The following is a 22,038-nucleotide window of genomic DNA, read 5'->3' on the forward strand; positions in this document are numbered from 1 at the left end:
TGGGGGCCGGGTATTGTGTTGTCTCTGGTTCTTTGTCATATTCTTTTGATTATGTTTCACTATAGGCACTCCCTCATACACCTGTCTAATCACCTATCAGCCCTGCATTTCTTTTCACCCACCCTGATTCACCCACCCTGATTCAAAGAAATTCTTAGAGGCAGAAGTGCTACTATCTCCTCATCATGGTCATCATCTCCCCGAGGAGGTCTGATAGGCCTAATAAGATTGTTAGTGCTTTACCCACAAGGGTATTATCTCTCCCTCTCTTTGTAGCTTTGGTGGACTAACTTTATCCAATCTTCCAGAACACTGTTAGGGTCATCTGTTGGGAGAGCATATGTCTCAGTTTGGTTGAAACTGTCCCAGTTTACACTGGTTGTCCTGGTGTAATTATTACTAGTGCCCTCCTTCCCTTTCAAAAGAGTCCTGGTTTGGACAACAAGCTATCTGGTCATCCGAGGGCAAGGTGCTTTGCAACTACTTCAATATGGAGGCTCTGCTGCATGAGACCTCCCTCTCCCCAGCCGCACCCACTGTCACTTGTCACTGTGGTCGCTACCCCAGTCTGAGCCCTGATTACCCGGAGCCCCTTCTGGCAGCTCTGTGCCCACTAAACCAGTTAGCATGCTTTCATGAACAACAGGACACTGCTCTGGAATCGCATGTAGGACACGTGCTCACCAACATATCTCTGTTCCCTCCCTCTCCACTGAAATCTGAGCCTCCCTTCTCTTTAATACTTAAAAAAATGTCATCTTAATGAACTCAGGTCTGAAAGGTGGGAGGGGACGACTTTGTCCCAAAGTTCTGAGGTCTGTCTACTAACCCCTAAGAACTCATCATGACAAAGAGGTTGGGAATATCCCCCAAAGAACCCTCCTGCTTCTACCCTGCCAGGATGGCTGGAAGGGAGGGCAGGGAGGAGTCCTCAAAACAGAAAAAAAAAAAAAAGAAAGAAAGAAAAGAAAAAAGAAAAAAAGATGGTGCAAGAGATTTTCAGTGTGTTTGGAATGAAAAAACCACTGTAGTGGAGTAGTATTGTAACTCACTCTGTCTCTTGGCAGCAGTGTAGACTGCCCTGTCAAAAACAATTCACCAGGGGCTCCTGGGTGGCACAGAGGTTAAGCGTCTGCCTTTGGCTCAGGGCGTGATCCCGGCGTAATGGGATCGAGCCCCACATCAGGCTCCTCCGCTATGAGCCTGCTTCTTCCTCACCCACTCCCCCTGCTTGTGTTCCCTCTCTCGCTGGCTGTCTCTATCTCTGTCAAATAAATAAATAAAATCTTTAAAAACAAAAACAAAAACAAAAAAAACGATTCATCATCAGAGAGTGGGGATTTGAAGCTGAGACCTTTCCCCCACAGATCACTCAATGAAAGCATTCCTTTGGAAGTTGAATTGTTATAGAGGGAATTCCTCATATGGGTGGAAAACTATCTGTCCCAACTCCTTTTTCTCCCAGGCCTAAGAAGAACTTACATTCAGACCCCAAGACATGCACATTTAGACACATTCATTTATTCAACCAATATTTCTTTCTTTCTTTCTTTCTTTTTTTTTTTAAGATTTTATTCATTTATTTGACAGAGAGAGAGACAGCCAGCGAGAGAGGGAACACAAGCAGGGGGAGTGGGAGAGGAAGAAGCAGGCTTCCAGCGGAGGAGCCTGATGTGGGGCTCGATCCCAGAATGCTGGGATCACGCCCTGAGCCGAAGGCAGACGCCTAACGACTGAGCCACCTAGGTGCCCCGCACTATATTATTCTTAAAGGAAGTATTCAACAAGTGGATATGACAATTATAAATATATATGCCCCCAACAGGGGAGCAGCAAGATACACAAACCAACTCTTAACCAGAATAAAGAGACATATAAATAAAAATACATTAATAGTAGGGGACCTCAACACTCCACTATCAGAAATAGATAGAACACCCTGGCAAAAACTAAGCAAAGAATCAAAGGCTTTGAATGCCATACTCGACGAGTTGGACCTCATAGATATATATGGAACACTACACCCCAGAACCAAAGAATACTCATTCTATTCTAATGCCCATGGAACATTTTCAAGAATAGACCATGTTCTGGGACACAAAACAGGTCTCAGCCGATACCAAAAGGTTGAAATTATCCCCTGCATATTCTCAGACCACAACGCTCTGAAATTGGAACTCAACCACAAGGAAAAATTTGGAAGAAACTCAAACACTTGGAGACTAAGAACCATCCTGCTCAGGAATGACTCGATAAACCAGGAAATCAAAAATCAAATTAAACAATTTATGGAGACCAATGAGAATGAAAATACAACAGTCCAAAACCTATGGGATACTGCAAAGGTGGTCCTAAGGGGGAAATACATAGCCATCCAAGCCTCACTCAAAAGAATAGAAAAATCTAAAATGCAGTTTTTATATTCTCACCTCAAGAAGCTGGAACAGCAACAGAGGGACAGGCCTAATCCACGCACGAGGAAGCAGTTGACCAAAATTAGAGCTGAAATCAATCAAGCAGAAACCAGAAGTACAGTAGAGCAGATCAACAGGACTAGAAGCTGGTTCTTTGAGAGAATCAATAAAATTGACAGACCACTGGCAAGACTTATCCAAAAGAAAAGAGAAAGGACCCAGATTATTAAAATTATGAATGAAAAAGGAGAGGTCACGATGAACACCATTGAAATTGGAAGGATTATTAGAAATTTTTATCAACAGCTATATGCCAACAAACTAAGCAATCTGGAAGAGATGAAATCCTTCCTGGAAACCTATAAACTACCAAGACTGAAACCGGAAGAAATTGATTTCTTAAATAGGCCAATTAATTATGAAGAAATTGAGTCAGTGATAAACAACCTTCCAAATAACAAAACTCCAGGCCCAGACGGTTTTCCTGGGGAATTCTACCAAACATTCAAAGAAGAAATAATACCTATTCTCCTAAAGCTATTTCAAAAAATAGAAACAGAAGGAAAGCTACCAAACTCATTCTATGAGGCCAATATTACCTTGATCCCCAAACCAGGCAAAGACCCCCTCAAAAAGGAGAATTACAGACCGATCTCCCTAATGAATATGGACGCCAAAATCCTCAACAAGATACTTGCTAATAGAATCCAACAGTACATTAAAAGGATTATCCATCACGATCAAGTGGGATTCATACCTGGGATGCAAGCGTGGTTCAATATTCGCAAATCAATCAGCGTGATACATCATATCAACAAGAAAAGACTCAGGAACCATATGATCCTCTCAATCGATGCCGAAAAAGCATTTGACAAAATACGGCATCCTTTCCTGATTAAAACCCTTCAGAGTGTAGGAATAGAAGGTACATTTCTCAATCTCATAAAAGCCATCTATGAAAAGCCTACTGCAAATATTATTCTCAATGGGGAAAAGCTGGAAGCCTTTCCCTTAAGATCAGGAACTCGACAAGGATGCCCACTCTCGCCACTATTATTCAACATAGTACTAGAAGTCCTTGCAACAGCAATCAGACGACAAAAAGGGATCAAAGGTATTCAAATCGGCAAAGAAGAAGTCAAAATGTCTCTCTTCGCAGATGACATGATACTCTATATGGAAAACCCAAAGAAGCCACTCCCAAACTATGAGAAGTTATAGAGCAATTCAGTAACGTGGCGGGATACAAAATCAATGCTCAGAAATCAGTTGCATTTCTATACATGAATAACGAGACCGAAGAAAGAGAAATTAGGGAATCCATCCCATTTACAATAGCACCAAAACCCATACGTTACCTTGGAATTAACTTAACCAGAGACGTAAAGGACCTGTATTCTAGAAACTATAAATCACTCTTGAAAGACATTGAGGAAGACATAAAAAGATGGAAAGATATTCCATGCTCATGGATCGGAAGAATTAACATAGTTAAAATGTCCATGCTACCCAGAGCAATCTACACTTTCAATGCTATCCCGATCAAAATACCAAGGACATTTTTCAAAGAACTGGAACAAATAGTCCTTAAATTTGTATGGAAACAGAAAAGGCCCCGAATCTCCAAGGAACTGTTGAAAAAGAAAAACAAAGCTGGGGGCATCACAATGCCGGATTTCGAGCTGTACTACAAAGCTGTGATCACAAAGACAGCATGGTACTGGCACAAAAACAGACACATAGACCAGTGGAACAGAATAGAGAGCCCAGAAATGGACCCTCGGCTCTTTGGGCAACTAATATTTGATAAAGCAGGAAAAAACATCCAGTGGGAAAAAGACAGTCTCTTCAATAAATGGTGCTGGGAAAATTGGACAGCTACATGCAAAAGAATGAAACTTGACCACTCTCTCACACCATACACAAAAATAAACTCCAAATGGATGAAAGACCTCGATGTGAGACAGGAATCCATCAAAATCCTAGAGGAGAACATAGGCAGCAACCTCTACGACATCGGCCAAAGCAACCTTTTTCATGACACATCCCCAAAGGCAAGAGAAACAAAAGATAAAATGAATTTATGGGACTTCATCAAGATTAAAAGTTTCTGCACAGCCAAGGAAACAGTCAGAAAAACTAAGAGGCAGCCCACGGAATGGGAGAATATATTTGCAAATGACACTACAGATAAAGGACTGGTATCCAGGATCTACAAAGAACTTCTCAAACTCAATACACGAGAAACAAATAAACAAATCAAAAAATGGGCAGAAGATATGAACAGACACTTTTCCAATGAAGACATACAAATGGCTAACAGACACATGAAAAAAGTTCAAAATCATTAGCCATCAAGGAAATTCAAATCAAAACCACACTGAGATACCACCTTACGCCAGTTAGAATGGCAAAAATAGACAAGGCAAGAGACAACAATTGTTGGAGAGGATGTGGAGAAAGGGGATCCCTCCTACATTGTTGGTGGGAATGCAAGTTGGTACAGCCACTCTGGAAAACAGTGTGGAGGTCCCTTAAAAAGTTAAAAATTGAGCTACCCTATGATCCAGCCATTGCACTACTGGGTGTTTACCCCAAAGATACAGACGTAGTGAAGAGAAGGGCCATATGCACCCCAATGTTCATAGCAGCAATGTCCACAATAGCTAAATCGTGGAAGGAGCCGAGATGCCCTTCAACAGATGACTGGATTAAGAAGTTGTGGTCCATATATACAATGGAATATTACTCAGCTATCAGAAAGAACAAGTTCTCAACATTTGCTACAACATGGACGGCACTGGAGGAGATAATGCTAAGTGAAATAAGTCAAGCAGAGAAAGACAACTATCATATGATTTCTCTCATCTATGGAACATAAGAACTAGGATGATCGGTAGGGGAAGAAAGGGATAAAGAAAGGGGGGTAATCAGAAGGGGGAATGAAGCATGAGAGACTATGGACTATGAGAAACAAACTGAGGGCCTCAGAGGGGAAGGGATTGGGGAATGGGATAGACCGGTGATAGGTAGTAAGGAGGGCACGTATTGCATGGTGCACTGGGTGTTATACACAACTAATGAATCATCGAGCCTTACATCAGAAACCGGGGATGTACTGTATGGTGACTAACATAATATAATAAAAAATCAAAAAAAAAAAAAAAAAGGAAACATAAGCAGAGAAATATAAACTTCTGAAAAGAATCAAATGTAAATTTTAGAATTCAAAGATGCAATACTACATGAAATTTAAAAAGATCACCGGAGGGGCTTAATAGAAGCGTGGGGATGGCAGAAGAAAGAGTCAACGACCTTGCAGATAGATAAATAGAAATTATCCAATCTGAAGGTCAGAAGAAAATAGTTTAAAAATGAGCAGAAACTCAGGGATTTGTGGGACAATAAAACAGACAAACAAACCCAAATCCTCTAATATATGTGTTCTTGAGTCCCAGAAGGAGAGGAGAGAGAGAATGAAGCAGAAAAAAATATTCAAAGAAATATGCTGGAAATTTGCCAACTTCAGTGAAAAACAAACACTTTTAGATTCAGGAAGCTCAGTAAATTCAAAGCAGAATGGAAAGTAAAAATAATAACAACAACGACAAAAGCACATCTAGGCCAATCATAGTCAAACTGCTACAAATCAAAGGTAAAGAAAAAATCTTGAAAGCACCCAGACAGAAAGGGCACACTGCTTACAGAGAACATTTTCAATGTCGCTGTTTTCTCATCAGAAACAGTGCAGACTGGAAGACAGTGGAACATCTTTAAAAATCTGGAAGAAACAAAATTGTCAACTCAGAATTGCTTTTCCAGTGAAAATATTCTTCCAGAATGAAGATGAAATAAAACTATTCTCAGATAAAAGAAAACTCGGAGATTTTGCCGTCAATGAACCTGGACGATGAGAAATGCTAAAGGGAGTGTGGGGGCTGGGAGGGAAGGAATCCAGGCAGAAGATAGAACTGCAGGGTGCAGTGAAGAGACATGGTTAGTTTGTAGCTAAATAGAAAATCTGGCTTTTCTTCTTAAGAAAGGCATACCTGTTTAAAGCAAACATTGTAACATTGTATCGTGGGATTTATAAAACATGTAGATGCAACATACACGAAAACCATAGCATAGTGGATAGGGGTAGACCCCTACAGTTCTGGGGTTCTTCATGCAATATTAACTCTAGGGAGTTGGTAAAGCTAAGGATGGGGAGCAGGAGTTCTCTCCAGGGCTGTGGCTCTCAGCCTCTGGTCTGGCAAGCCCTGGGGGTCCCTGAGATCCTTTTGATATGTGTGTGTGTGGGGGGGCGGTGTGAGGTCAAAATTATTTTTACAATAATCCTAAGATATTATTTGTTTTTTTCTCTTTCTTTTTTTTTTTTTTAAAGATTTTATTTATTTATTTGACAGAGATAGAGACAGCCAGCGAGAGAGGGAACATAAGCAGGGGGAGTGGGAGAGGAAGAAGCAGGCTCCCAGCGGAGGAGCCCGATGTGGGGCTCGATGTGGGGCTCGATGTGGGGCTCGATCCCAGAACGCTGGGATCACGCCCTGAGCCGAGGGCAGATGCTTAATAATTGCGCTACCCAGGCACCCCTCTTTCTCTCTTGAGAGAACCATGGAGTTAGCAGAGGCCACGTGAGGTGTGGTGACATCATCCCTTGACGGTGAATTTGTGTATCCTTGTGTTTTAAAATGTTCTCCATTTTAATTTCTAATACAGTGACTGTGAATAGATATAACCTACATAAACAAAAGCTCTTTGAGGTTCTCAATTTGTAAGGGGAATAAGTTTGAGAAGAGCCGCCTTAAAGCAACCAGCAGAAATACTACACAATAAATACAACACGCTGAATACAGTGTGATATAACACGATACAGTGATTTTTCAAAAAGGCAAAAAAGTATAGCTAAAAGGCCAGTCTATCAATTAAATTAAAATGGAATTCTGAACTGGCTTAATTTGCTGGGCTCGTTTCTAACAGGGTGACCTATTAGAAATCGTTCTGGTTGGTCTGGGACTGAGACGTTTCCTGGGACACAGGACTTTCAAAACTAAAACTGGTTCAGCCCCACGCAAACTGGGACAATTGGTTATTTCTAGCCCTTCGATCAACTACTTTGTCCCCCTTTCCCTTGGCCAAATGTGAGCCCCTCAAGAGCAAAAGCCACATCCGCGCTATGTGTAGGCCCCTGACAGGTGAGAGGCCTGGATGAAGGAGCGAAAGGAAGCAAGCTATGAAATTATAAGTACACCCCATGTTCACAAAAATAGAAAACATCCACGAGAAAAATGTGAAATGAATGTGACCATCTTAGAGTAAAGGGATGTGGATGATTTAAAAACTGTTTCTCTGTTTAGTGAAATTTCTGTAATGTTATTAAATCACTTTAATAATTATAAAGTAAATGTATTTAGAATGATAATTGTAGCCAGGTGGCTCTTTCTAAGCCAGACAAGATTAGAGGGTGAGGCCATGGATCCTGAAGATGACGCTAGACCCTGGCTCTGGGGGCATCTTTAATCTGCGTGATTAATGAAGAAGGACTTTCTGTCCTTTGAAACTCAGGCCAGGCACAGATCCTTTCAGCCTTGGGTGGGCTGCTATCTAAAGACAAGTTGATAGCCCGCTGTCTCAACCCCCCCCCCCCCCCAGTCTCTGATTCTCACTTACACCTTCTGCACCTGCTTCTGGGTCCATTGCATTTCATTTCTCACTAAACGAGGAGAGGCAAAGCGCAGAAGTAGAGAGGGGGCATAGTCTCCGAAGTTGTGAATGGGTTGAGAGAAAGCAGAGGGAGTACGTGATGTGAGTGCAGGAGTGCAGGAGAGCATTTTCAGTTTGGATTTTCAGTTTTAGTTTTTAATTTTGAAATTCCTGTTGGTGCTGCCACCCGCTGTCCTCCATCGGGAAGGGCCTTTGAGGAATAGCTCTGGCTTTTCCAGACCAGTGAGGTTTTCCTGCAGCCTTCATTAGACCCCAGCATTTGGAGAGGAGTTTGTTCTTTCCTGGAATCCAAACAGCCATGGGAGACCCTTTAGACACCTTGCCCTGGGCTGGGACACATTGGGGCTTTTATGCCCCCCATCAGGAGAGAGGTACAGGAAAGCTGGAGCAGAGGGGGCTGAGGAGGCCTGAGTCACCCGGGCTGAGATCCTGGGCTTCTGCCTTTAATGGACACTAGAGCTGTGGACAGGGACACCTGGGTGGCTCAGACAGTTAAGCATCTGCCTTCAGCTAGGGTCATGATCCTGGGGTCCTGGGATCAAGTCCTGCCTCGGGCTCCCTGCTCGGTGGGGAGTCTGCTTCTCTCTCTGCCTGATGCTCTCTCTTCTTGTGCTCTCTCTCTGACAAGTAAATAAATAAATCTTAAAAAACAAACAAACAACCACACAAATAGAGCTGTGGACAGAAATGTTGGGGATGGGAGTGACTCTAACAAGAGCTGAGTCCGTCCGGCAATCTCCACTCTGCCCAAGTCATCTCAGGTATGCAAGTTAGGGCCTTGATGCCTATAGGTTAAGAATATTTGGGCAGAAGCTAAATCAACCCCAAAGGAGTGTCAGCCACTAGTGTTGGCCCTCTGGTCCACCTTCCCTACTCTATCAGCTGTCTGTCTACAGCATCAGGTGATCATGCTTCTCCCCAGCTTAAAACCTTTCAATGAATGCACCCTCTGATCCACAAGACAAAGCCCAAGCTACTTAACCATCGTGCCACATTCTTCATTTGTAATTGGCTCTGCTTGCCTTATGCCATGTGGTTCCCTCCTGTCATATGTGTTCTAGCCTCAATGGTGATCTTACTATTTCTAAACATCGACTTGCATTTGCACATGTGACTTCTTGGCCAATTCTGTGTTTTTTAAGCATCAGAGACCAAAAGGTAGCATAACATAGTGGCTAATGGAGTGGGTTCCAGATTCGTCTGGCTCAAATCCACGCACTGCCTCTTAGGAGCTTTGTGACCATGGCCAGCTTATGCAGTTTCTCTGTGCCTCTAAAATCCTCACCTGTAGAAGAAAGATGAAGACAATGGTACCCATAGGTGTGTTGTGAGGATTACATGAGCTAATAATCAAAATTTCTTTGGAGAATGCCTGGTATTTGGTAAACACTCAATAAATATCTTGCTTAGAAAGGCAGAATAGTAGCAAAATAGTTGGGTCAGTGATTTTCAACCAGGAGCAATTTTGCTCCCCAGGGGATACTTGAAAAATATCTAGAAATTTTTGGTTTTCACAGCTGTGGGGATGCTGCTGGCATCTAGTGGGTAGGGCCAAGGAGGCTGCTAAGCATTCGACAATGCACGAGACAGCACCTTCCGCAACAAAAAATTATCTGGCCCAAAATGTCAATAGTGCTGAGGTTGAGAAACTTCAGGTTAGGTGGTCAGGCTCCTCTGGAACCAATCTGTTTGGGTTCAAATCCTGGCTCTGCCTTTGATATGTGACCTTTGGCAAATTACTAAGGAACTCTATGTTCCTTAGTTTTTGTGATGGTTGATTTTATGTGTCACCTTGACCAGGTCAAGGGATGCCCAGATAGCTAATTAAACGTTATTTCTTGGTGTGTACATGAGGGTGTTTCCAGAAGAGATTAGCATTTTAGTTGGTAGACTGAGTAAAGCAGATGGGCCTCCCACTCGGGGACACCATCATCCAATCCACTGAGGGCCTGCCTGAATAGAACGAAAAACAGAGGAAAGGAGGATTAGCTGGGACATTGGTCTTCTGTCTTTGGACTGGGGTTTATACTTCTCAGGCTTTCGGATTCGGACTACAATTATACCGTTGACATTCCTGGGTTTCTGGCTTGCAGCCAGCAGATCATGAAACTCCTCAGCCTCCATAATTGCTTGAGCCAAAAGCTTATAATAAATCTCTGGAGAATCCTGACAATACAGTTTCCTTACCTGTAAAGTAAAGATATCATTATGTCATAGGATTCTTGAGAGGAGTAAATGAGTTGAAAAGTAAATGTCTGGCATGCAGTAATCATGCCATGGCTGCCATCCATTATTATTACTTCTCTCCTCATGGGTCCCCTCCTCTGGGAAGCCCTCCTGGAGTCAGGGCTTTCCCGAGCTTATCACACATTAGCACTTATCTTGATGTATGATAACCACCTGTTCACTTAGTTATCTTTCTTATAAGACTGTGAGCTCCTTGAGGGAGGGACTGTTCTACTGGTTTCAATATCCCAAGACTGAGCATGATGCCTGGCACATGTATCTGTAGGATGAGCCCATGGGATGAGGTGGAGAGGAAGAGGAATGGACCAGGTATTGGAGTTTCCGAGGAAGGTGCCCAAGGAGGAAGAGAGCATGTAGTAGAGAGACAGGTCCAGATGCTGAGGTTGGCAGTGGGGGCAGATGCTCCAAGAGAGGATGCCTAAGGCTCTTTCCTGTTTTCCTGATACAGAGAGCGAGGGAGTGAAGTTGACCCCGAGGATAGCCCTGCCCCACTTACTGTTCTGTAGTGACAGTTCGGGCCATTGTTATGTGACCTTGCTTCTCACTCTTGGGTAGAGAAAGCAGGCATAGGAAGGCAAGGTGCCCTTGAGAGGGCTCGGCTGGCTCTCACCTGGGAACCCTGGCTACTACCTTCTCTGGGCTTCATTAAGTAATAGGGCTATGGGCACTGGTAGTAGTAGATCTGGTCCTGATGAGTGTTCTGCTTCTCTTGGGTGACAGCAGAGGTTACTGTATGCCAGGCTCAGGGGCTGCCCATAGCCAAGACTGTTGGGGAGAGCATAGCAGAAGAGAGAGCCATTAAAACACCTTCCCTGGTGTCCCCCTCTTTCCAGCCATCAGATTTGGGTTCACCTGTTGGCCTCTGCACATAGCCTTCTCCCAGCTGTGTTTCTCCATTTCACCCTCCCTCTTTTCAACAAAGAAATCTTTGGCTCTGGTATCACCATGCTGGCCTTGGAGGGCTGGGGAGGATCCCAAAGATTCCTTACTCTGTGAGGGATAACTGGGCACCCAGGTGTGGCTCTCCCCTGCCTTGTATGCCCGGACACCGCCTTCTGCTCATTGCTACTGGTCTTAAGGACCTTGATGCTCTGTCATTGCAGAATTTGTCAATAAGCTTCCCACTGGCAAAGATCTGATGCTATCTAAGATATTCTCCCTGCCCCTGGATATGTAATCTCTCTAATGACATGAGGCTTCTTGAGTTGCATTTGTCCTATTAAAGCCACAAGGTAAGCTTATACATACGTGAAAGTGGGGGGTATTACCTGAAGATGCCGGACATTCTTTTTAACAATTACCTAGGGAAAAGGTGGGTTCTCAGAAAGTACTCCAGCAGGTGGACCTAAGAGAGGAAAGAAAGGGGGCACTTGCCTACCTCTGAACTTCACTTTCTTAAAGACTTCTAGGGGGCAGACACTGAGATGTGGGTTTCTGGTGCTGGGTGCTCAGATGGTGTCTGGACCTGGGGTTAGGATGGAAGGGCCTAGGACACTGAGTGTAGAGCCATTCCTTTTTGTGGCTGGACAGGTTTTTATTGCCCTAAGTCATTTGCCCATGTCCTTTTGCCAGCCTGGCAAATATTGAGGCTATGGTGCTAGGAAGAGGGTCATTTATGATGAAATTCAAAGCTAAAAATATGTGTTAGTTTCCTGTTGCTGTGTAATAAATCACTCATACATTTAGCAGTTTAAAACAGCAAACATCTATTATTTTACATAGTTTCTGAAGGTCAGAAATCCAGAAGCAGCTTCGATGAGTGATGTTGGCGAGTTTCTCATAGGGCTTCCATCAAGATGTTGGCCAGGGCTGCACTCATCTGAAGGCTTAGCTGGGGCTGGAGGGTCTGCTTCCAAGACGGCTCCCTCACACGATTGTGGGAGGGTCACTTCCACTTACCTGATACAGGGTAGGAGGAGAATCCACAAGAATGGGAATGCTAGGAAGCAGGGATCACTGGGGGCCATCGTGGAGATCGGTTGGGTATCACAGAAATAGACATATTATTTTAGTGCAATAAACGCAGAAGACCAGTTAGTAGGATGTTATTTTTGCTAGGTATGGTTGTATTTCAGATGCATTAACCTGAAGCCGGAAGGCCTTTGGGGGCTCTGACTCTCTTCTTCACCTTAAGATCTGAAGGGCTCCTTCACTCCTCCCTCAAGTAGCAGGACCATACAGATCAAAGTATGACCTACAGGAGACCAAACACCAAAGAAGTGAGGCTTTGGGGAAATAGCAAAGAGTTAAAAAGGACCAAGAAGCTGTTGAGAAGGAGAAAGAAAGAGAAGCAAGGAGAAGCCCTAAATAGAATGCCTTTTCCAACCTAAGGGAGGGTGACTATAGCATGAGTCTTAAGAATCTAGGACAATGGTCCCACACCAGCAGATTGTCTAAAGGGACAAGTTCAGAGCCTGGAGATTCCAGTTCCAAATCTCCCATGCCCCCTGGGCTTTGTGTAGACTTTCAAGCCTGAAATAAAGTCCTTTAATAAAGAACTCTTTAAACATTCTCTGTGTGTGCTTTGCTTGTTAATAGCAAGGCAGATCTCTATACCCTGCACCATCCCTTCCAACCACAATGAGTTTATGGGCGAAGCTGCATTCATACCTCAGATAATTGACTCATATATTACTCTCTGTTCTATTTTGCTTTTGTTTTCTCCAAGACTTTAATAAACCCTTATTTTAAATGGTTCACCTCTGTCCCATCTGTGCTACTCAGTAAGAAATGAGTGGTGGGGAAGCAGAACAGGGTGGGAGTAGCAGCAGAGGTTAGGGGAGCCACCTTGAAGAGAGACAGAATGCTTTGTGATCTAGCTGTTCCTTTGGGGTTCTTTCTCCACTGGGGGCCTTGCAGGATAGACTTCCGTTACACGAAGGATGACAATTTCCTGACTGCTGGGTCAAGGACAGGGAGCAAAGCTTTTCTAAAAACAGTGGGGAACGAGAGAGGGATCCAAGGGGAGGGTGTGGGTGTGAAAGGCAAGAGAGTAGATCTGTCACAGAACACTGAGGCTGAACAGAGAAATAAAATAATTTGTCTGAGATCACACAGCGAGGCTGCAAGAAATGACTCCTTGAGCAGTGCTTTGAGCTCTGCCTTGCCTGTCTGCTTAGGTCAGTGAATACCCATGGCTATTGTTATGTGCATGAAGGAAAGAGAAGAGTAGGTGCTGGCTCTCAGCAGTCTTGTAGAACAGCGCATGAAAAGGCCAGACGGACAATACACACAGCTCTCCCCACACACTGTCCATGGAAGAGGCATATTGTAAGACAGGCTCAGGAGGGATGTGCACATTCACATGGAAGGAAGACTGCCATTGATGCTTAAGTACACCCTCCTCCTCCTGGCTCATCTGACCGTCAGTAGGGGTGGGGAAGCCCTACTGAGGCTTGAAGGGAGGGATCGCTGGGGCTTCACTAGTGACAAGGAGGACAGGGGATATTCTGCAGGGGATCCGGGGCAGGTGGGTGGAGGCCTCTCAGGCAAGGGGGAAGCTTGAGAAAACCACCAGGGTGAGGGGGCGGGGGTCAAGGTGCTGGCTGGATTTGGCATCCATACACAAGAAGAGTGAGGACCAGGGGGGTCAAGGGAAAGTGGCTGCACCTGCATCTGGAGACCGGAGGCTTCTGGAAGCCTAGTGGTCAGGAGGAGAAGTAGCTATCCAGATTCCAGCACCATCTGGGATGGCCCACTTGTCCTCATAGGGATGAGGGGGCCACAGGATTGAGGGAGAGGTTCTGGTCCTGGAGCCCTGCGGCAGGCAGATGTTTTATCTGCCTCAATAGCCAAGGGGAAGGCGATACTATCTCTAAATCTCTGGTATCACATTTATACTTTGGTATAAATATAAGCCACCTAGTGACTTCAGAGGCATTGGTGGTGACACCTTATCCTTAACTGTAGAGTGTAAGGCTTTGGTTCCAGTTAAGAGAATTTCAATCAGCAAGTGAAGAGGTAAGAGATAACAAAACTAATAATAGCTAAGATTCTCAGTTCTTACTCTATTCTGGGTATTACGCTGAGTGATTTTACAGGGAATCGTCACAAAATTCCTTGGAGGAAGGAAAGGCTCTTGGTATTGCTTTGTATGACTGGCAAATGTGTCTTATTTACTGAAATGGTTTTTTTAGTGGTTGGATACGCTCACACAGCTGGTAAGATATGGCAGTTCGACACCAGAGCCTACTCCCCTGACCACTGTGAAATACTCCTTCCCAATTTTGGGTGTGATTTTAGGTTGATCTAGAATTTCTGAGGCAAGTGATTTATCCACAAACTCAAAGGCCTGGCTACGCTGGTGACCCTCTGCTTGGGCACTGGCCATGGGGGACAGAAAAGAGGCTCTCTCTAAGGGCCAGAACAAAAGGGAGGACAGAGGGAAGTGAGATGTGGGACTGGGTAGGTGGAGGAAGGCAGGAGGTTTTCCCCCTGGCGAGGTAGTGGGCCAGGAAGTCCTTGAGAGAACAGTGGTCTCCTTGTTCTTGCTGAAAGGTCAGCTCCATCTCATGCAGAGGCCAATTAGAATCCAAATGTCTTTGGAATCTAAATGGCCTCTGGTGAGGGTGGGTATACCGTGTGGAGCAAGGTGCCCACAGAACTGGCCCAGAGCCATCCTGCTGGCTGAGGTCTAGAGGAGGAGGGGGAGGGCCTGATGGATGCTGATTCCGGCCCCTGGTCAGGCAGGGCCACTCCTTGCACCCTTGGCCTCAGTGGCTTTGACTTCTTCCTCCCTCCCTCCCTCCCTCCCTCCCTCCCTCCCTCCCTCCCTCCCTTCCTTTCCCTCCCTCCCTCTTTCTCTCTTCTCTCTCTCTCTTTTCTTCTCCTTCCTTCCTTCCTTCCTTCCTTCCTTCCTTCCTTCCTTCCTTCCTTCCTTCCTTCCTTCCTTCTCTTTTTCTCTTTCTTTCTACCCTTGATGCAAACCCAGCTACACCCATCAGAGTCCTTCACAGAGCTGCCTGATTTGGCCATCGAGTCCCCTCACCAGATACCCTTTCACCTCCTGCTATACATACAAGGTCTCCCCCATCCTCACCTGTCCATAATCATGGATACAGCACTGGGATGACTCCAGATCAGTCCTTGGGGGCCCTGATGGCATGGGTGCTACTGTGATCGAGGGGGTTATAGCCTGGAGAAGTCAGGGGAGACGTCCCAGAGAGCTGAGTGGGGGTACTGGAGGTGGTGCCCAGGCTGGGTAGGCACAGCAAGCTCCAGAAAAGGAAGAGTCTATGGCAGGGAGAGGCAGGAGGGAAGAAGCAGGCCATCCTTAGCTATATCGGGAACTTCTGACCTCATACTGACCTTTGGGTACGTGAGCCTAGACCAGATGTAGTTCTTGCCTCATAGGGGATAACATTGGGATTGGGGAAAGGTGTCAATATGGCCAGGCCTCTGCTCTCTCTTGGGATCCCAGGATTTGCAGTGGCTTCTACGGATCCCCTGCTGCCAGTAAGGGGTCCAACCACGGTTATAGGATGGAGCTCCTAGCTGGGATGGCCATTGTGATTTAGAGTTGAGGAATTTCCTGCTTTTGCCTGAGCTTTCTTTTCAACATGCAGGTCTGGGTATGTGGGGTGGGGTGGGGTCACATGGAAGAGAGTGGCTGAAGGGAAAGGGGCAGCGGGGAGGGGTACCTGGCTAGACTTTGCTGCTCCTGCCTACTCTCTGGTCCCCTACCAGAACGTGGACCTCGAGGCCTTGGGCAGCATGTGGTTCTCTGCTTCAGAGGGCACACACCTGCTCTTGGTATATCCACTGTTGGTTACTTTCTTCTGCGAAGAGGGATCTGTAGTGACATAGGAATCGAGACTAAAGGATCATCTGAAGTTCAGGCCAGAAGGTTGTTTGTGAGCATGTGGTGCTCTCTGGGCCTGAGGAGGAGTGGGGTAGGGGCCTGGTGGAGTGGGGCTGGCTTAGAAGGGGGTTTTTACTCCCTCTCACATGGAAATAAACCTTTTGGATTGCTGATCATCTCCCTGGGGGCTAGGATGCTGGTCAACAAAGTCAAAGTCAGTCCTGGATCCTCAGCTTTGTGTGCCCCAGGACAGGCTTGGGGGCGGCACTTCCCTCGAAGGCTATGTCCCTCTCTTCTTTCTCAGTTGATGCCCTGGTAATCATCTCTTCCATCTGAGGACAGACGGAGCAGCCTGATTTGAAGGAGAGGTTGGGGTTTTGAGCAGGTGAGTATGTGGGTTGGAAATTGGTGGTGGTGGTACGGTGTGTGTGTGTGTGTGTGCTGCAGGTGTCTGTGCGGTGGGAAAGGGAATATTCAAGAAGGTGGTGGAGGAGGGAGGATTAAACTTGGTGTGATCAGCACCCCCTGCTGCCCACAGGGGGAACAGCAGCCCAGGCTTCCAGTCTCAGTAGCTCTCTGCTCCTGCCCACCCCCTGGGTGATGCTTCTGAAGCTGCTCAGTCCTCCTCTAATGGCTTGTGCTCTTTTGGGGATCTCCAGGCTTCTTGTTGGACTCTGGCTCCTGAAGAGGTAAGGTCAAGTGAAGGACGTGGACTTGCAGTGTGGATGGCTGGATGCTCATGTCCCAGGCATTTTCGGGGTGTTTAGATTGGACCTGACAGTCATCATGGAGGCCTCCAAGTTCCTGGGTCAGCCCCTCTGGCAAGACTAAAGCAAGCGGCGCTGGACCAATATGAAGAGCACAGAAGACAGTCCTGTGGGGAGAGGCTTGGACCTGTGCTGTGAACTCAGAGGGGCCAGGACATTTCAGTGCCCCGGTGACTTAGACAACAGGTGACTATACATGGAGCATTTTCCTTTGGTTTCACTGTACCTTGGAAAAAGACAAGGCAGGATCCAGCAGTCCCCAGAGCTTCTGCTGGGTGGCTTTGTCCAGAGGAGGGCTCTCTACTCCCCACTCTACTGGGGACATCTGCAGAGAGACTGGCAGAGAGTAAGCTATTCAGTTCCACTCTGAGTTCTTTTCTTTTCTTTTCCAAACTCATTCCAGGGCATCTAGTAGGATCAGTGTTCAAAACTAGTGACTGTCTTGAATGTGTAGGGGCTTAGCCATTGCAGGAAGAGGGGGCAGTGGTGATCATCTAATGAGTATAGGCCAGGGACTTTCCAACAACCTCTGCCTCCCACATAGTCAGGATCTGTCCCCATCCCACACTGAGCCCTCTTCTCCCTGACTCTTGCCCCACAGGACTTTTATTCTGAAAGGACGAAGGTCCCTGGAGGTGGGGAGGTGTCCAGAGGCTGGAGCTGGCCCTGACCCTGAACAGGCCCTGCCCTCTGGGCTCTTTTCCAGGGTATTCTGGGACCCTTAGGGAGAAGCCTTGCTCTTCTCACTTTTCCCTCTCATCCTCTGTCCCAGCCTTGCTGGCCTTCAAGCAGAGGGTCCCAATAGCCAGGCATGTCAGTCTTCTTCCTGCTGTTGCCCTCACACCCCCATGTCCCTCATCTTCCTAGCTCTTGGCCTTGTATTTTCCATCTGTTACCCCTTTCAATCTTTTCTAGCCTTCTTGCTGCCTATGCTTCCCAAAGCAGACATGGAGGCCGGGTCATTATTCTGAAGCTTCATAACCCCCTCCAGCACTAGACAAAGGTCTCACCCTGTCCCATTCCACTTCCCCAAAATGTAGCATGGAAATATAAGATAGCCAGGATTCATTCAGACATTGGTACATGTGGTCTGTTGAACTCTGTGTGGGTGAGGCCTTGCCTTGGGCCGGGTTCTGTTGAACACATGCGGCTTTCTTGAGAATAAGGACAGGAAATAGACAAAAGATTCTACCAGTAGTTCCTGTTTAAATTCTTGAACCCTAGTCAGTTTTCCAAAAGTTCCACCAGGACAGAATTCTTACTTGTCCCCAAATGCTCAAAGCTTATTTCTTTCTTAGATGGAAAATAAGGGACCAAATGAACCAAAGAGAGTTGAGATCCATTGTTTTCAAGGGGTCTTTCCCCTTTGCCTGTTTCTTTCATCCAGGAGGCCAGACTGGGAATTGGATCTGAGGCTACTATAGGGCAGTGGAGTGTGAGGAAAAAGGACTTTGGCCTGGGGGGTTGCAAGTTATAGATTAACATGGGGAGGGGTGAGGAGGGACCCGGAGGCAGAGTAAGTGGCCCGAGAAAGGGACTGCTGACCTGGCACAATCTGGGCTTGAAGGGGTACGAGCAAGAGGAGTCTGGGGACCGGTGCCATCTGCAGGGGCCCTCAGCTCCTCTCTGGCTACTTGACCTTCCTGAAGACCTGCTCGCACACTGCATCCCTTGCAGTCAGTTCCTGGGGACAGAGTAGGAATAATGAGGAGAAAGAAGTTTCTTGCCAGCCAGAGTTCCTTTTTCAAGGTCCTTGAGCTCTGTTTAATCCTTTGGGAGACAACAGCTAGAGCATTTGATGTATGGGGAATTGTATCATTGTCCCACACCTTCAACTTTTCACCCCAGAGGAAGGAAGGGAGCTGGGTCATGGAATGTGAAATGGCTAGGCTCTGTCTCTCTAGTCATGATTTATGGACATTCATCTGACTTGTAGCCAGGGCCCACCTGGCCCCTCTATGTCTTCCTCTCTCTACTCTTGCCAGTGCTTTTGTTTTCTTTTTGGTTGCTCTCCTTGGAGGGGGGCAGAGGGTGGCATAGGAGACTGACTCGATTTGGGCAAGGGGATGAGTCCTATCTGGAGGCCCCTCTCCCAGCCCTCACCCAGCTTACCAGATACAACTTCTCTCCCTCTAGCCAGTGTCTCCAGCCTCGGTTGGGGACCTCCCCTTTCTGCACACATACCAGCTGCTCCTCCTCCCAGGTGACTATTGTCTATAGGGAAAGCAGGAATAAGGGAAGATTTGGAGGCAGAACATCCCAAATGCATCCAACTCAGTCTGGCTGGGCGGCCCCTCTTCACACCACCGCTGACACTGTCTTGCTCCAGCCCCTTCATTCTGAGTAAGATGGCTGCTCTGATTCAGTAGGACTCCCTTCCCCAACTCCCAAAGGCCACTGAGGGGGGCCCATAGTTTGTCTACAGTGACTGCTAGGGCAGAGCAGGGATGGAGCGGGATAACGAGGAGTAGAACTGGGGTGGGTGGGTGATGAAGAACAAACACTTTGTCCTTTGGATACTTCCGGCTGGACTGGAGGGTCTTTTGGGAAAGACCAGGGAAGTTGTAAGTCCCACCAGGGAATCTCTCCTCTTTCTTGGTTTCGAGGACAGCTGAAGTGTCCCTGAGAGTGAAGGATCACCCCCAGCCCTGAATCAGAGTGGGGTGGGCCTGGGCATTCCAACCAGCATGTATTAAAGCCTCCCATAGGATAGGCCCTGCTAACCAAGGAGCTCAGAATCTTGGTCAGACAGAGCAGGAAGCAGGTACCTGTGACACCAGGCAAGTGTTGGGGATGGGAGTGGGGAGGGAAGAGCTGAGTCTTCAAGGAAGCAAGGAGTTAGTTAGATTGGAGATGCTGGGAAATTTCTAGCAAGAAAAGGAACAGCATAGAAGAAAGAAGGCCACATAGTTGTTAAGGGCTCTTAAGTAGAGTGGACCTCATCTGGAACATAAGGGATTGTCACTGAGAGGGTTTCATTCATGATGATGTTTATATTTTAGATAAATGCTTGTGGCTACAGTATGCAGAGTGGGTTAGAGAAGGGTTAAGATTGAGGGCCAGATTTGGGCACCAGGCGAGAAATGAGGGCTTGAATGAAGGAGGCACTAGAGGAAGGCTAGGAAGAATCAACAATGTTCAGTGGAAATATAACGGGCCATAAACACAGGCCACATTAGAAAATGCAAGATTCCTAGTAGCCATGTTAGAAAAGGAAAAAGAAACAAGTGAAATTAAATTTAATAATGTATTTTATTTAACCTAGAATATATAAAGTATTATCATTTCAGCATGTGATTAAAATCAAAATCACTGAGATGTTTTACGTTGTTTGGTATTGTCTCAAACCCCACTATGTATGCTATACTTATAACACTCTGTTTGGATTAGTTACATCTCAAGTGTTCGAAGGCCATATATGGTTAGTAGCAACTATACTGGACAGTGAAGACAAGTTATAAAGACTTCTTGACCAACTAGATGTGTGTGTGTGTGTGTGTGTGTGTGTGTGTGTGTGTGTGTTGGGGTGCAGAAGATACAGCTGTGACTCCCAGGTCTCTGGTCTGGCTGGTTATTGCCATTAATAAAGACAGGAAATATAAAGCAGTAATAGTTTGGGTAGGAAGATAATGACTTTGGCTTTGAGCTTGGGGCATGCGGTTGGAAACATCATACAGGCAGATGAAAACTTCACCGTGGAGCTCAGGAGGCAACTCTGGCTGGAGAATCCATGTCAAGGACAGTTTACAGATGGTAGCAGAAAGCATGGGTATAGATGATTTAGCCCATGCTTTGGTGTACAGACAAAAGAGAGAAAGGCAAGAACAAAATACTAGGGGAAACCCCAGTTAAAGGGATTAATAAGAGAGCTAGGGTCTGCAAAGGAGACCAAAAGGAAGGCTTAAGAAACAGAAGGAAATAGAGGATAGTGGACTCATAAAGGCTAAGGGAAAAGAGAGTTTGCAGTGACCAAGAAGGTCACAAGCTAGAGGGTGAGCAAGTATTTCTTCTTTGGACTGATGGTGACCTGCCTTTTTTGTCCTTTCGGCTGGCAATAAGAGGGGGCAGGAGAGAGCGACTTGGGTGACTGTTACCTTGGGGACTCTGCAGCCTACTGTAGTGATCGCTTTTCTCTGCCTCTGGCTGGGAAAGTGCACTTTGTTTTGCCCCAGATTGTTAAGAGGCCCCCACCCGCTCAACCACGTGCCCTCCCCCAAGCCTGAGGGAAAGTACCTGGCATTTTCGTCCATCCACGTTCCTTAGATCCTCCTCAAACTCAACTCCCACCTCGAATTCCAGAATGTAGTTGTGGAATGTGCTGAGGGTCTTCACTGTCATGTGGTTGCCCTGATGGTCAATCTCCTTGTCCGGCTTGAGCAGCAGCGCGATCTTCCGCAGAGCCATGCCGATGTCTGTGGGGGCTACCTCTTAGTGGGGCTCCTACAAGCCAGCCAGGGCTGTGGGCTGCCCCTTAGCTGGGTCTGAGACCATAGACGGACTCTTGCTACCAATGCCCTGGCTAGAAATGGATCCCAAGTCAGGTGCCACCACAGCATCCAACCCCAGAACTCCCTCTTCTCAATGGGACAGAGAGGCAGGGAGGGAAAGGGGAGAAGAGGAGTGAGAGGGGTCTGGGAGGGTGAGGCCATTACTTAGGGCTTGCAGGTAGTCCTCCATGTTCTTCTGTGAGACAAAGCGGTAGTAGCCGGTGAGGTTGGGAGGCATTGTCTGGGCTGGCCAAGATAGAGATCGAGATTTCAGGAGAATATAGCAGGCAGGGTGCGGAGGGAGTGGGTGTTGTCTGGCAGGTGAGGCTGAGAGAGTCCAGGCTAGACTACACACACACACACACACACACACACACACACACACACACACACAGGCTGCGTAAAGGTCTATGCTTACCAGGGTTTTTATAGGGCTGGGCCCTGTTGCAATAAGAGTTCCTACCAGACTTCCTCCCTCCTCTCATAATGAGTTTGGGGCTGGTTCCTGCCATCTGAGGGAGGGGTGGGAACTTGGCAGCTTGGTGCCTGACCTTGGCTTTTCCTGAGGAAGGAACCTGGAGCAGGATCTGGGGCTT

The 22,038-nt window shown here is 46.5% G+C and overlaps 1 protein-coding gene across 6 annotated transcripts; it reads right to left on the bottom strand.

Annotated features, from left to right (window-relative positions):
* Window positions 1-12,068: 12,068 nt before the first annotated feature.
* On the bottom strand, window positions 12,069-22,012 carry RBP5 (retinol binding protein 5). 6 transcript variants are annotated; one of them, XR_006409861.2, is made up of 6 exons: window positions 21,861-21,952; window positions 21,608-21,688; window positions 21,189-21,367; window positions 19,068-19,169; window positions 18,501-18,639; window positions 12,069-12,287 (listed from the first exon to the last, which is right to left on the bottom strand). XR_006409861.2 is itself a non-coding variant. In XM_026502542.4 (5 exons), exons 2-5 carry the CDS (start codon window positions 21,678-21,680, stop codon window positions 18,586-18,588), a joined length of 408 nt encoding a protein of 135 aa, XP_026358327.2. In that variant the 5' UTR covers window positions 21,681-21,688; window positions 21,994-22,012; the 3' UTR covers window positions 15,218-18,585. The 6 variants fall into 6 exon arrangements, 3 of the variants coding, with proteins under 3 accessions (XP_026358327.2, XP_057174993.1, XP_057174994.1); XR_006409860.3 differs by lacking the exon at window positions 12,069-12,287 and adding an exon at window positions 15,218-17,280; XR_006409859.3 differs by lacking the exon at window positions 12,069-12,287 and adding an exon at window positions 15,218-17,291.
* Window positions 22,013-22,038: the final 26 nt, after the last annotated feature.

This window comes from Ursus arctos, unplaced genomic scaffold (genome assembly GCF_023065955.2).
Source record: "Ursus arctos isolate Adak ecotype North America unplaced genomic scaffold, UrsArc2.0 scaffold_26, whole genome shotgun sequence".
Lineage (NCBI taxonomy): Eukaryota > Metazoa > Chordata > Mammalia > Carnivora > Ursidae > Ursus > Ursus arctos.